The sequence below is a fragment of the Dreissena polymorpha genome, chromosome 2 (assembly GCF_020536995.1).
Source record: "Dreissena polymorpha isolate Duluth1 chromosome 2, UMN_Dpol_1.0, whole genome shotgun sequence".
Classification (NCBI taxonomy): domain Eukaryota; kingdom Metazoa; phylum Mollusca; class Bivalvia; order Myida; family Dreissenidae; genus Dreissena; species Dreissena polymorpha.
Window position 1 is genome coordinate 34784807 of NC_068356.1, and position 16552 is coordinate 34801358.

Here is a 16552-nt window from a genome sequence, read left to right on the forward strand (position 1 = left end):
AAAAGAGGTGGAGGAGGAGGAGCAGTAACAGAAGTAGCGATAGTAGTAATAGTAGTTGTAGTAGCGGTAGTAGTAGTAGTAGTAGTAGTAGTAGTAGTAGTAGTAGTAGTAGTAGTAGTAGTAGTAGTAGTAGTAGTAGTAGTAGTAGTAGTAGTAGTAGTAGTAGTAACAGCAGCAACAACAGCAGCAGTAGTAGTAGTAGTAGTACTAATAGTAGTATGTTTTGTTATATCAGAGACTTGCCTGCTTTGACCAACTATATATATGCGTACAGAATATGTACACATGTTACGCAAAATTTGATTGGCTGACTAACTCGGGATCTCGAGATAGCGAAAATTCTTTTCTCTTTTGTTTAATGCACTCTGTCTTTATTTACTGCGCCGCTCTTTTTTTAATTGTACGCCCCTTTTATTTAGTTTTGCACTCCTCTTTTTTCTATCTCGTGGCCATGACATAACTAACTCTGGCCACGAGAAAGAAAAAGAGGTGTGCAAAACTTAATAAAACCGGCGTACAATTAAAAAAAGAGCGGTGCTTCTCTTTTTTTAAAATTGCTCTCCTCTTTTTTCTATCTCGTGGCCACGACATAGCTAACTCGTGGCCACGAGATAGAAAAAAGAGGAGAGCAATTTAAAAAAAAAAGAGAAGTAAATGTCATTTCTATTGCACCGTAAAATATAGGCTAGACTTAGCTCCCTGTAGTCTCCCTGCTTCATGTACAATTGTCTTATAGTATAGGCCCTTCTGATTGGTTGCCAAGATGTGTAATTTTGCGCATGTGCTTTTTCACAAAAAGTAACTTGATGGAAAAACGAAACTATCGCTCATATTATTCTTAAAATATTTTTACATTGTATTTAAAAATAAGCGGCATATAAAACATTTCATAAAGCTGCTATTAATCCATAAACAAACTAACATAATTGTGTTTTACGTAATTAAAAATCATAACATCACCCTAGAATAAACATGACTTTCCAACGAACACCGTAAATCATGAAAATGTTCGTCGTTATAGTCATTGATAACCATCAAATAAATAAAAACTTCTAAAAATTGAAAAAAATCATTAACTTTTAAGCACTTCTTAAAGGTTTTTCGTTAAAGGCACGATACTATTAGGTGGATCGATACTATGAGGTTAAGGGATATTTATCGATTGTGATATTAGAAATCATGGCATGTTTTATGTATAATAGAGCACAATCAACACACCACTAATGCGTATTTTGCATTAATGCGACAATAGCTATACGAATGCTTTACAGATGGCCATATTTATCGTGCATTTCGAGTTTAAATTGTGTATGCTTTTACACATACCTAAAGTACCAGTTTTTGCAAACTATTTCACAATTAGGCTTGACGTATACCTCATACTCTTTGTTTACGTCACAATCAATTCTTTCAATCCATTCTTTTGGCGACAGTCTGCTTACGTAAATATTCATATATACGTTATTGTTGTGAAGTAACAGGAATCAATATTTTCTGAATTATATATGTATATATATCCCACATGTTTTGGTCGATTAGACGACACTCATTACATTACACTCCATCGGAAATCGTCTTGAACAACACTGAGCATGGGGATCGTTACATGGATACTAAAAATAGTGGTTATTAACTGGACATTAATGTTTAAAGGTAATTGAGAAACGCATTTCAACAATTTTATAAAAAAAATTAATAACTATGCATTGCGCACATGTATCAAAGCATGCGCTTTACTTGATTATTTTTCTACTCAGAATGTCGTGAGGTAGCCATGGTTATTGCGCCATGCCTATACTTTTTAATGTTAAGTATGTATATTTAAAGTAGGTATTCAGTGTGGAGAGAACACAAAGACATGAAAACGCTTTTAGCTTACTATTTTTAAATAAATTCAGAATTTCTGTTGATTTTATGTCAACAATTTCCACGTTTAAAGTTACATGTTTGTAAAATAAAATGTACGTTACATTTTTCAATTCAAATATGTATACTCTTTAAAAAATGTTTTAATAATTTAATACACGTCGTTTTATCGAAAAAATAACAAACTAAAGCAGTTAAAACATCACATTAAATCGGAATTTTCACTTTTGTCTTGATTATTTGACAAGTACAGATTTCACTAGGAACAGTTAAAGTTGTATATATCTATATACGCATGGTAACACAAAAAATGTCGCAAGTAAATACTATTATTTTTGGGCTGTAAAGAACGTTTTCCTTTATTTAACGTTCGTTAAAGTACTGTAACTATAGTTATACTGTGTTGTTTTGGGAACTTGGTAACTGTAAATAAAGGACCGTGTGGTGCTTGTTTCTACTTTGCCTTGGCAATTCTATTTTTACCTTGTTTTTTCGCTGTTTGGCCCGCATATTTGTTTAAATACACCGTATTTTCTTTGAACCCACCGCGGCATTTATAAATTATTAACATCAAAGCGAAAACCGTATTCACAGTCGCATTATTTACCTCACTGTAGATTACATGTTTTCTTTTGTTATTTAAAATCCGTGAAACGACTGGTTGTTAAATAATGCAATGCTGTTCAGTGTTTTAAAGAATTCTGGTTTAATAAAACAATGTTATGAAGCATTTATTTCTATCTCATAGCGTTTTGTGTGACACACGTTCTATTTTGACGAAGAGAGCGTACCGCGTCTGTTATACTATTGTTTAAATTTATATAAATGGGAATAGATCTCTCGACGTAGATTCTCTGTTTGTCCACGGTTGTTTGTTGACGTTAAATAAATGAGCCCTATGAAAACGGGGCATGGGTGTAAAAGCGTCTTCCCTGATAAATCTGTGCATTCCGCAATGGTTATATTATTTTTCGTTTACAGACAGTTTCTTCTTAGCGAAAATCCAGTTTGGGCGGAAAGTGTTGTCCTTGATAATCCTGTTCGGATTGCACAGGCTTATCTTGGAGGACACTTTTCGCACATGCATTACGACACTTTTTTCGAGAGCGCGGCTCAAATCGATTTGATAAATTAAATGTGATTAATAATAACTTTAATATAATTTATTATTTTTTTGTCAAGTCCTTATTTACCAATACTTTTGTGTTTATTTCGGGTGAAAGGTATTACAATTTCAATAACAATTTAAAATTGTCTGAACGTTATGACGAGAAAAGAATTAAACTACCACTTGCCATACGTGTGCGTTAACTCTTACATGTTGATATATAGAGTCGGTCGTTTATATGAAGAAGTTACGATGGAAGACTATTATACTTTGTTGAGAGGACCTTGTATTTAAACAAAAATCTGTATTGAGATTTACACAATTAAATTTCTTGTCTCCAGATACGAGTGGTTTCAAACTCGTTGGGTGGACGTTACCGGTTCAAGTTGACAGCGACAATGCGAACATTACCTTCGACAAATTACTGTCCGAGTCTTTCAAAGCCGGTGACTGGTTCACAACCATCGAGGCAATCATCTTTCCGTTAACTTACGATATCGTGAGTCAGCCAGTAACCGGCATGTTCACTGTCAACAACACGGGTCACGTGATAGTGGCCTCTACAAACACCCTTGACTACGAGAGCACGCGCTCATACACTGTCGTATTCAGGTAGCGTAGCTGGCGTCTTCTCACTGTAGCAACAAAGAAAATGTTTACACAACAGTAGGGGTAGACATTTGTCCTCATAAGCCTTATTCAAAGAAATAATAATGTGTCTGAAATCACTTGTTTTGTTTTTGAAATACTGTCACAGATTTGATTCTAAAGAGGCTAATATCATTTTAGACATGGTTGTAACTTCTAGTTAACGTAATGACCGTCGATTGTCTTTTTTTTATTTTTCAAACACCTTTGACAACGCTAGTACCATGAGTAATTTGCTTCTTCAAACTTGGGTGAGCTGCCCAGGGCCATTTGTGGACGCTTGGGTTTTAGTACTTACTGATTGGTTATCAGGTGATCTGAAGGAGGGCCTGGTTGACCACCAGAAAAGTCCCCCATTGTCCCAGGGACTATTTACATTATATCTAGATAGGCAGGATGGGTGGTTGCGAATGTACGTATGTTTCAGGGCAGAAAACAGTTACAAGGGAGGAAGCTCGGTCCTGCTGACGATGCAGATCAACGTGGCAGACGAGAACGACAACCCGCCGATATTTCCTGCAAACTCCTCCCGCGTTTATGTGGCGCCTGGCCTCGCAAAGACCGCCGGTAGGAGGCGTACGTTTAGTAATAGAGATATGAGATATGAGACTCGCTATGAGACTCGCTCGTGGCAAACGGGACTAGATACATGTGCGTAAAGTAAGCATCGTCCCAGATTAGCCTTTGCAGTTCGCACATGCTTATCTGGGACGATCTTTTCGCTTTTATTGTATTTTTCGCTTAAAGAAAGTATTTTCTAAGAAGGAAATCTAGTTAAGAAGGAAAATGTCGTCCTTGTTTACTCTATGAGGACTACACATGCTAATCTGCGACGACAATTTTCGAAGATGCATCAAGCTCCGTTTTCCAAGAGCCTGTCTTATATAATTACGTTTTTCTTTTGAATTTCTGGATACTATAATAACCGGAATACTTGTTGAAATGGTCAATTTACATCATTGTTTATTGTCGTAGTTTTTCAGACAATGCCATGCAATTTCGATCGATCCTTATGTAAACATCTTTCAAAACAAAATTCATAGCATTACTTACTGATGATTGTAATTGTAATTATGTGTATCAAATTGTTTCGAATTCAAGATTATTCTGGTTTGGGAATCCGCTTAGCTTGAAATTAATACACAAACTGCTGATAGATACATTTGAAACCTCACACTATCTTTAGATTTATTTTTCAGGGTCAGTGATCACAGAAGTCAAGGCAACGGACCGGGACAGCGGTGCCAATCAAAACATATCTTATGTTATTGCAGGTAATAAACAAGCCATTAATTTTCAACACTGTCATTAGAGCGTGTTTTTTTCTAGGCACGTTTCAATATTAACTGTGAAATAAATTATTTGCGTCATTTCGTAAATTATCAGCCAACAAATATAATAAGCTGTTAATATATATTAAAACAATTCATGAGTTTTGCTTTTCCGTCCTCTGAAGATGCCGGCGTTTCCCCGAAGTTCCTTATCGGTCAATACTCGGGCGTTATAACCTCTGGTGGCCTCAATGTGTCCGACGGAAGCTACCTCCTGGTCATCCTCGCGGTAGACGGCGGGGCCCCTGCGCTGACCGGAACCACAACTGTGAATCTCATCGTTGGCGACGGAAGTGCCGCTCTGATAGCCCGTGTATGGACGCTGGGGGTGTGTTCAGTGATGGTTTTTGTTGGAAAACTTGTGTAACAATGCAATGCGCAGAGGAAATTACACACGCAGATTAACTCACACACATAAATATGTAATCAGCTTTGATTGGTTAGTAATTAATCAAAAGTTAAAAAAAATATGTATTTAATATTTGTTCGTAATATTTGGACAACAATCTACTTCCTTAATATAGCTACATTTCAAAAAATCTTACAAAAGACTGTGATCGAAATTTGTTATGAGTTTCTGTCTAGAACGATTGTGAGACACGCGTTTATATGTCGTTAAGCATTAAATATTAATGAATGCACAGAGCGATCGTTGTTGTTGGCATTGCATTGTAATAACAATTGTGTGAATATTTATAAATCAAAAGAGTATAGTTTTTGCATATCAACACCTAAAAAAAGATTTTTATCAATATAAAAAACACATTCTGTTCGGCAAAGGGTTTATTATATTTTTTGTTGTGTTCAAAAATAGCGTAATTTTATATTTAATACAGCGTTTAGAGATGTAATTTTATTCAATTGTGAAATATACTCATGCACACAGAAATATGTTTTATGCATGATTCCATATTGTGTCTTTAATACGAAGTGTGACATAAAAGGGCACACTATTATTTTTCTAATATTCATTTACTAAATTGGAAAATGTAAACGTTACAGGAACTTAAAAAGTTCTTTCACTATGTTGACGCACACAAAATATACATAATATGCATATCCAAAACATCATAAAAAATAAGACGTATTCATGTATGTATTTGAGATGAGATGACACACTGCTAAATCGTTATAATCTTATGATGTTGCACTTAGTTGTGTACTTATTTAAAGTGTACAGACAACTGTTGCGAAAGTTTATGAGCGAAATTATAAATGTATTATACGGTTAAATATGAACGACAGCTAAGTAGTTCCCTGTAGGGATGTTAATACAAAATTTTTAAATCCCTAGAGGAAGAACAAATACCGATAAGCATGTGTCATCATGCCGTAACTCACATTTATGTATGTTGTCACTGGTGACATCATCAACCATCTCAATTATCTATAGCTTGAAAAAGTTACAATATATTTATATGCATGTGTTATCATAGTTTTATATAAGATTACACAGTTTATAAGAGTAAAGACTATTAAGATACTAATTTAAAACATGAAATAATACACGGCTTATTATTTAAAATGTATTGCTCTACTTGTGTTCCTAACATGATCCTACTATGTAAACAAGAGCCAATGTCTTCAGGCGCTTCGGTGATTTACAGAAACTTTAATAATTAACATGATTGATCGTTGTCTATCTGTCGTTGAACAATATTACGGAGTTCTAATGCGTAAATATTAATTCAGGAGGGCATTAAACGAAGTTGCTGTAAAGCCACGAATAATATAGGTGCAATGTAGTTGATTTCCCGCTGAATACAATAAATTCAATATTTATTTCGTCGGCTTAACTGTGCCATTAAACAGAGAACAATATTTTGCATTCTTTTATGCTCTCTGCGTGGTTCTGTGCGTCAGTCTGCGTTGTTTATGGGAAGCTCACCATGCTAACGTTGTTTTTCATTTAACTTTAGTATATGACGGTAAGCGAGTATCATGTTAGATTTAAAGTTTCCATACTAAAGAACCCATATCTACGAGACAGATCTCACATTACACATGCGACTGTAACACGAAGCACTTCAGCGCGCTGCAGTCAACGGGGCTGACACTTCCGGCGTCCTCTGCGTACAGGCTACACGCTTCTGAAGGGACATCATGCACGACCATTATACATGACGTCATCTGATGGCAGCGCCGACAGCAGGAAGTAGCAGATCGGATGTTGGGAAGTGTAGTCTGCAACTGAACGCCCACTCTGTCGGCGAAAACGCGCTGGTAGCGGACGTCTGTAACTTTTAAGATACATTTTCATTAAACAAAACAAATAATAACGATCTTCGGATAAAATTGAGAGAAAAAAAGTGGAATATGTACAGTTTGTCAACCAGTTCCGGATAATCAGCAGTTCCGATTAATTTGTATTAAATTTTCCATAATTCCCCAATAAAAACAAAATGATAAGTGTCCACGGTAAACATTAGGTAAAGGAATAAATTAACAAAGTTGTATCAAGAAAGCTTTTGTATTATGCTTACAGGGGGAATACATGCAGCAAAAAGTTAACCGGAACTGATTGAATGAGTTATGTTTTGAAATGTGCATATGGCTATAGAAGGCTTTATTATTTTTAAATAAACTTTTTGATGATTGAAAACAAATGTAATGACAATATTTTGAAATACTAATGATGTATGTTGAATGATTTTTAATAATTTTCCGAAGGGCGAACTTTAATTGGCTATTTTTGACAAAAAACTGCATATGCCGTCTGGCCTAACCTGTTATCATACAAAATAAATTTTACCCTTTATGTTTACATCTTCTCACATTGACATAAATCCCAAAAGAAATTATTGTGGTCAAAAGAATGAACGTTTTTTGCAGGGTTATTCTAAACTGGTTGACTGACTGTAGTACTATGATTGATTTAAATACTGGTAAGGATTTACAATTTAGTAAACATGCGCACTGATATAATGGTATATTATTCGTAAAAACCATGCATGGATGATTGATTCAACGAAAACGCGGAAGCAGGTTTATGTGATAAATTACCCGGAAAGGGTGTCGGCGCAACTGTCGTCTGTGCAGGCGTCAGGACGGTACTTCCGGTAGAGCTGGTGGCTAGAGATACGCAGCGGAACAGACGCATGATTTACAAGACAAAAAGCAAAGCGGATTGCATGGTAGCAAAAGAAGCAATATTGTAAATGAATTCGCCAGACTTACAAGCAGAACAGATGACCCGCGCCATGCGAAAATTGTTCTTATGCCATATGTGAGAAGCGCATGCTTTAACCTGTCCGCTAATGAGACCCGAAATTGTGCGTGTCTTTATAGTGGACAGGGTAGCTCCAGGCAAGACTGTGTGAATGTGCAGGCCTGTATGGTACTACACTGACATACAACCCATTTTCGCATCACGCGGCTGAGATAATGTTTACATTTAAAGGGTGCAAGGAATACTGACATACGCAGGTAGCTTACTTGTTGGTAGGCACGTGCCGCTCGTGACAAGAAGGGCTGGAAAGGAACGAAATGCTTTTAACTATTTTGAATATACTGGTGAATAATGTCAGTGCCCTTCATCATACCGCAGACAGCATACCCTAAATAGGTTACATTTAAAAGTTTAAATGTAGTGGGTTTATTCAGGGTATTAATTGCATATATAATTTGTGCCGCCACAATAGTTTTATAACTTTAAAACAAATTTTTTATCTCAAGATCGACAGGTACTTGTTAACTTGAAAAAAAACTCACGTTTAGGACAACCATTTTCGAATCGACAACTGTACTATAAATAAGACATCTACATGTAGTGCGGAGATGGAAAATACAATGGAATCACTTCCTTTGCCAATGTTACGTACTGGAGCATTCTGGAAGGCCGCATAATTCCCACTCCACCCCCGGGTCGGTTGTATAACACCAGGGCTGTCCCTTAGCCCCTGGGTCCCGGCAGTGAGACCCCAGGGCGGCAACTGAAAGGTGTGTGTGGGAGTTCAACTTCACGATACACACCAGTAATTGTTCAGTTGCTCGTCGTCCGAGTGAAATGATATGAGCCGTGCTCTGTGAAGAGGGCGTTTATTGCATGTGCGTAAAGTGTCGTCTCAGATTAGACTGTGCAGTCCTCACAGGCTAATCAGGGACAACACTTTTCGCTATTATGGTATTTTCTGTTTAAAGAAAGTTAGCAAAATACTAGTTTTGCGGAAATTGCTGTCCCTAATTAGCCTTGGCGGACTGCGCAGGCTGATTTGGGACGACACTTTTCGCACATGCATTAAACCCAATTTTCACAGAGGACGGCTCTATAGTATACAATTTCAGAGTATACCGTCATATCTCTCTCGCATTAGGAATAATTTTTGCAGCACAGAGATGTAGTTTACATATGGAAAATCAAGTCACATCGCCACACGTAATAACGAAACAAATATAGTATGTGCTTTTTTTTACTTAAGTTTGCGTTAACGATTTAGATACTACTTAAGCCGACTCACAGATAATAAATATTTGGTAGGAAAGAGGTTTACAACATATGATTAGATGACCTATGTGTCAATTCTTGATGTACACATTGTATTGGTACTTTTCGCAGCAGTTTCGAGTTTTAAATTTCGAAGTACTTAAAAGTTAGAGTTTCATGAAGGCGACACTTTTACGTTACAAACATATAGATGAACAGATTCCATATGCAAGATAAACATACGGGATAATGTTTTACAAAGATGCTTACCGGAAGTGTCGGGGAAGGACGCCAGGGTGTTGTAGGGGTGGGCGTGTGGACTCTGGGTCATCCAGGACTGGCACGTGCGTCCAGTAACCGTGCACGTGCGGCGTCCCGTGTACTGGGCGGACTGGCCCGCCGTGTAACACTCGTTCACTGAAAACATAAAAAGCGCGCACACAAATTATATATTATGCTTGTTAAAAATAGTTTCTCCAGGGATTTGAATTTAATCTGTTACTAAACGGTAATATTTTAAACCCATACTTGTCAGTATGTAATATCTATCTAGTCATTTTTAGTTGTTCGCGTAGCGAACAGCTAATGTTGTTTCTGAAAATTTCAAGTCAGTTCGGCTTATCTACGGAAAGCCTACTACCCGCCACACCTGCCGTATCCGCACGAGAAAGAGTTGTATAATTTATGCAAGATGTTTGAGTTCTCCAACTATATTCAATCACAAATGGAAACATTATGTGAATATCGTGTTAAATGGAATATTTTTGAACGGAGCTTATTTAGAAAAGAATCAATAAACAATGTTTGTATTATACGTGTCGCGGAAGAAATTATTTATGAATGATTAAAATAGTCCACTATCTTCTGCGTCTTAATGACGTAGTACAGGTCATTCATAATCTGAGGCTATTAATAGAATCGGGAAAACAACGCAATAGTATAAGGTAACGCTTGTTTATATTCTCAATTTATAAAACGTTGAAAATGAGTTCAACAATAACTTCAGGGATACGATAGACAACAACAAAAATGCTTTATAATCGCTTGAACCGAAAATAAAATAACAATTAAATATAACAAGAATTATTTGTTTCGTAATCTCGTTCATGCTTCTACAGCGGGGTTAAATTTGATATTTCTGGGAAACGATCTTTTGTTCTGAACAGATAGCGGCGATCTTTTGTATTTACGGGTGCTAACAACGCAATAGTAGAAGGTTAAGCTTGTTTATATTCACAGTTCTCAATTTATAAAACGTTGAACATGAGTTCACCTTTCTACAGGTATACTAAAGACAACTTCAAAAATGCTTTAAAATCGCTTAAAACCGAATATTTAAAAACAACTAAATATAACAAGAAATATCTTTTAAAAAGGTAGTCAGCGTAAATGCAGAATTTGAAATAAAGTTTGCAATTTACTTTTCTAAATAAATGAACTGAAAACAAAAATTTAACAATTGTGTTTATTTCACTTGTAAGTCGCATATTCACCGCATGAAATGTGTGTTATCATTGTCAAACCACAAATTAGTGTAAGTAGATACAAATAATACTACGGGAGTGCACATCATATGTGTCCTCACATGCCTTATTATGAGTATATTTCTTAACTTTCGAAATATATCGTATCTTTATATTTGATTTAAACGCAGTTTTCTTTCGACACATTTAAATCACAATTTCATAGCGGCGTCATGCGAAAATGGGTCTTATGCGTTTCGGACAGCGTATCTTCAACCCAACATGTGGATTTGAGCAGTCTGATCAGAGGCGATGTTGTCCGGTATAAATTCACTCAATGTGTTATGGTCTCATTATGTATCTCCTGACCAGACTGAGAGATGCGCAGCTGAATGGGTTATATATATGATGGGCGCATATGGAATAAGACCCATTTTCGCATGACGAGGGTCATTAAAAATCTAATTGTAAATGGCACATTTTAGAACAATGCTTTTCGATACAAAATTGAATTCAAAATAGCGAACTTGTAAATAAGGGCAGCCTATCAAGGCGTTCAGGAACGATTTCCAGACGTGCTGACCGAGTATGGCAAATATTGTGGTTGGATAATTAAACGATATACCTCTTATCGTGACACTATACTATTCCGGTAATGTTTGTTTTCTTATCTTGAAAGCAAAACTGTGTTTATCGATAGTCAAACATATATTCCCCGGACGATTTAGTGAACGAGTACTGTCCCTGAATTTCTGCGAGATGGGTTTAAGCGCGTAATTGTAACTGGGCCACAATCTGTGTCGTTTGAACATACAGAAAGTAGTCCAGAATTCCTTGCACTGAACAGTGCTACATCCTTTGTGCTGAGCACAGACACGGTGTAGTAGCCAAAGTTCAGAGGTTTTATCTCGAATCAGCCTATGAAATATTCGAAAATATTCATGCGTGTCTGCTGGCGTTATGTAAACGTCATTTAAGGTGAAAAGATGGGTAAAACAACTACCCCGAAAAAGCGCATTAGTGCTCTATAACTACGTTTAGGTCAGAGTTTTTGACACCGTGTGAACTGCTAGGGTAACAAGTAATGCATAAACAACAAAGTACGGGTCAACATGGCTGTCTTTATTACTACCTAATTCGTTAGTAAAAAGTATTGCTCGCAGATTTATTTTTTATTTACTTTCATCAATTATCTTATTGTATATTTTGAATTTGAATATGTTGTCAAAAATCAAAAGTTTTGTACAGGGAATTTTCATCATGAAATTATATTCTCAGTGAGATAGGTATTCGATATTCCAACAATATTAATTTAATATGATGGTGATTGCAAATTGTCTAATATTCAGTTCTCATTACCATTTTCAGCATACTTTCTATGCTTTCCGAACGTCCAAAAAGGGGCATGTTGTTGTTATTTTGTCTAAGTTATCTCTATAAAATAAATAGGATGATTAAAAGGGAACACAAATCTCGATCCGTGCGTTATGACACACTCCTTATAAATTTAAATGGCGTGTGTTCATTTCAAACTTGCGATTAATTTTGAAAAAAATGAGTTGCGTCTTAAATTATGCAATAGCGAACAACTTCAGTGCCTTCAGCGCTTTGATTCTTAACATGCTAAGAATGGAGGAACAAATACACTGACGTTATAAATAACTTTTTTCTAGCCATTTCGTTAATTTGTATGTAATACGGGTAATACCCTAACACCCCAATGACAAGCACATACATATGTGAGACATATCGCAATGCAAAATTTGAATAAAATATAATTTCATCTTGTAAAACAACCGAATTGTTTAATCTGTGGCGCGTTATATACTGTGTCTAGTGTATTCACCCCCCTCATACATATACATACTACAAACGTCACTACCTCCACATGAGAGGCTGTTGTTTGTCCAGTGCGAATCCGCAAGGCACGTGCGCACGGGACAGTAACTGATGACGGAAGTGAAGCCGCTCAGCAGGCTCGTGCATGTGTTCGTTACATTTGCGTTCACGTTACGCGGGTAGCTCGAGGAGACCGGATCTACCTCGATGCACTGGTTGTCTGTGATCACGGCGGCCATGAGATCGCCGCAGTAGTCTTAACAAAAAAAATATCATCAGATGGCTTCAAATGGCTTACACATTCATTCTGTCTGTTCGTTTTTCAAAACATATTAGAGATGATTTTTTTTATTTGTGATCTTTTCTTTGATATCAATATTTTGAGCATATCCCAATAACATGTCAAATTGCATGTGATATATCATCAAACATAAATTATTCAATAGCAAAAACTAGGTCAAAGACAACGGAGCATTCTTTGTGTGCGTTAAGTGTCTGTGAAGTAAGGACAACCTCATCAGGGGCAAAACCTTCCCGTGTATTTGATTTTTCTCTAAAAGAAGTCTAGGTCTCATTCAAGTGGAAATCCAGATAAGTCGGAAAGTGGCATCCCTGATTGTGGACTACACAGGCTAATATGGAACGACACTTTACGCACATACATTAAGCCCTGTTTTCACAGAGAGAGGCTACTATGAAAATGCTCACCGCCTGGACAGGTGCCTTGACTGATCGTTACATCTGAAATTTAAGTTAAAAGACACTGATAAAAACTCATTCTTTATATGAGAAATAATGACATATACTAATCACGATTTAAAGCTAAGTATTATACAAACGGTCCATTTATTCTCGTACAGTCTTGAACAGTTATGCATTTGAAAAAGCTGAACAATTTGTCGAAATAATTAACGCCACAGTCATTAAGTTAGCAACTTATTCTAATGGTCAGTATACCCATATGTGCTTCGTCTTGAAATACTAATGTGATGAACCTTCCGCAGAGATATCAAGTATGAGCTGTGCCATTTCTCGAGAACTAAGAGATATCTTTGCACATGTGTTGACCAGACCCATTAAACACCTGTCAGATAAGGTTTAAATCTTCTCAGGCATTCAGTCAATATATCAGACACACATGTTTGTTACCGGCGATATTGTCAAATTCCTCGCAACAAATTGTGCTTGATCGCCCAAATGTTTGTCAAATAGTGTATTTTGCAAAATTTACCTGACTGTCTGAAAGGTTCCGCGGAGTACCAGCTATCCGTTATTGCTCATTGCTTACCGATACAGTTTGGCACGTCACATAACTGCCACGGAACATTCGGGTCCACTGTATAACACCAAGGTTGACCGCGCGAGCCACCCGGATCGCGACAGTAACTTCCGGCGGCAGTCATGTTCCCTTCCGGGAACAGCCCATCAACAGTGTAGTTGTGCGCATGCGGTGACTGCGAATCCCACCGCTGGCACATTATGCCAGTTGAAGTGCATATTCTTCTGCCTTTGTATGTAGTGGAGTCCGTCTGATAACATTCTGTACCTGGCAACAAGTACACAAATCAACGAGGGAATTGACCCTGGTTTATTCCGGTGTCTAAAAACGGTTTTAAATTATGAAACAACATTTTTGTTTTATGGTGAAATATACAATAGATGTCGAAAATATTGTTTATTTTACTTACGTTAGTGCTTCCCGATCTTTAGCACCTAATGAAGCGGAGCCGAGGAAGTGTTAAGATATTTTCACTTGTGACAATTTACGTACGTTCGATTTATAAAATACGACATTACAGAGGAATCAACACGAATCACAACATTTTTATATAAATGAAATCGGGCCTATAAAGAAACAACATAATTCGGATCCGAAATATACTTACTTCCGCACGAGACATCGGCTGGTCGCCACGTGCCTGATGCCTCACAGAGCTCCACGGGGCAATAGTCACGCTTGGCGCTCGTTCGGATCAGCAGGCTCTTGCACGGGTACACGATCATAGCGCCCTGTAGGTTGTCGGCTGGCGAGACCACAGAGTCCAGGTCCAACTCGGCACACGGCATATCGATGGACACGCTGTAAGCGGGCGGTCCACAATCAACTGGGTAAAGAAGAGGCAGTTAGTTTAACAGTTAGATCTGCAAAAATATTTTTTTAAAGTGCGAAATCTTAAACCACGCGCAAATAAACTTATCAAAAAATCGTAATGCATCTCAATGGATCCTAAATACGCCACTTACTAAAAATCATACAGTAAATTTGCATTACTCTTTTTCGAATGTGTACCATAGTAAATACATCAAATATACATGCAAGTGCATGTATCTAAAAACAAAACCTAAACCTGGGTTACTTGACATTATAGTTGGTTTGAACGATTTTTACTAAATGCAAAATGCGAGCGTCCATGGAAAAGAATACCTTTATTTACTATGACACTTCGATCAGTTTGAACTATGCCGGTACAATTTGTTATAAAATGCATTTATTTATAAAATACCGGTATGACCAAAACAGCTGTGTCGTGCGGTTATTATCTGAATAGAATTGCTACAGATATATCACTGCATCCGCAAAATCTAATGAGCTGTCATTACGAAACCTTGCGTGAAGTTAAAGGATACTGGGTTACTCCTGACCAGACTGTGTAGGCTGGCTATCATGTTTCATAATACCCATTTTATTTTAACCTATTTATATAAGCTCGAGTGCATCGAAAGCCTATGGCGCATTTAAACGCTTTCGATGCCGTTCGCTTGGTAGAACAAGTAATAGGTGTCTTTAGGGGACATCTTTAGAACGCCCCTATTGTGGGGATCAAACTCGTGACCTCCCGTTCGCTAACCATATCAACTCGCCACCGCATTCTGTTAAGACTCATTTCCGCACGACGCGAATTTTATAATTCCTAACGATGTTGCAGGAAAATAAATGTAGATTTACCTGCACATTTGGTCATATGGAACATCATGTATATTCCAAACAATATATGTCGTATATACTCCATGTTTGAGATATTAATATATACAATATGCCTTTCTCACTTAGTTAAATGGCGCACGCAATAATGCATGGGAGCGACATAACACAAGTAATGAATTTCTCATAGTGAATTAATGAACGTTGTGGAAGTTGTTGCATTGGTTTAATGGGATAAATCTCTCATCCATAGGATTCGAAGAAATGCGTGACAATCTTAACACAATAAGTTATGAATATTTGTAGCGCCATGATCACATGAAGTCATGTGGTTGCTATGCAACTGATTGGTGTACACTGTGTCGCGAACGTGCCATCCAGCAGGGAGCTTGTAAGACGTCAAATCAAGTGGCAAGAAGAAACAATATCGCGATCGAAATATTGTGAGGGCAAAAAGTTCTTCATAGGCGAAGTAAACATAAACACTCACACAAAGTAATCGTACGCAATTGATAAATTGATAAATTCCGTTAAGAAATATATCAGGCGTACAATCTGTACAAACCTGTGTTGCTTAGAATCGTTCACCGCACGTACCCCGTGCGAACATTAATTGTCTCTATAACATATGTCCATCTTGTACCCGTGCTATATAAGTCCGAATGCTATGAATTCCACGATCAATTAGTCCGACTTACATGTTCAAACTGTTGTATACTTCTGACTGCTATATACGTCTGACTTCTATATACTTCTTACGTTTATATATTCTTCAAACTTTCATATACTCCTGGCTGATATATACTTCTTACTTCAGACTTTCATATACTCATAACTGACATAAACTTCTTATCTCTATATACTTCATACTACTATATACTTCAGGCTTTCAACTACTCTTGGCTGATACATACTTTTTACTTCTATTTACTTCTTTTTTTCTATGTACTT

General features: G+C 37.0%; 1 protein-coding gene across 1 annotated transcript; it reads right to left on the reverse strand.

Moving 5' to 3' along the window:
* Positions 1 to 6951: 6951 nt before the first annotated feature.
* On the reverse strand, positions 6952 to 15345 carry LOC127869652 (plasminogen-like). Its single transcript, XM_052412310.1, has 9 exons — positions 15315 to 15345; positions 14565 to 14783; positions 13967 to 14224; positions 13387 to 13419; positions 12722 to 12934; positions 9647 to 9793; positions 8775 to 8885; positions 8389 to 8424; positions 6952 to 7193 (listed from the first exon to the last, which is right to left on the reverse strand). Exons 1-9 carry the CDS (start codon positions 15343 to 15345, stop codon positions 6952 to 6954), a joined length of 1290 nt encoding a protein of 429 aa, XP_052268270.1.
* Positions 15346 to 16552: the final 1207 nt, after the last annotated feature.

What these genes read in the sequence shown, in the direction of transcription:
- LOC127869652 (XM_052412310.1), bottom strand. Translation starts at nt 15,345, where the DNA reads ATGATAGCCAGCCTACACAGTCTGGTCAGGA. An exon ending in CCTACACAGTCTGGTCAGGA is followed by an intron (nt 14,784 to 15,314) that starts GTAACCCAGTAT and finishes TTCTTTACCCAG; the next exon opens with TTGATTGTGGACCGCCCGCT. An exon ending in GTCCTTCCCCGACACTTCCG is followed by an intron (nt 8,886 to 9,646) that starts GTAAGCATCTTT and finishes CACACCTTTCAG; the next exon opens with TTGCCGCCCTGGGGTCTCAC.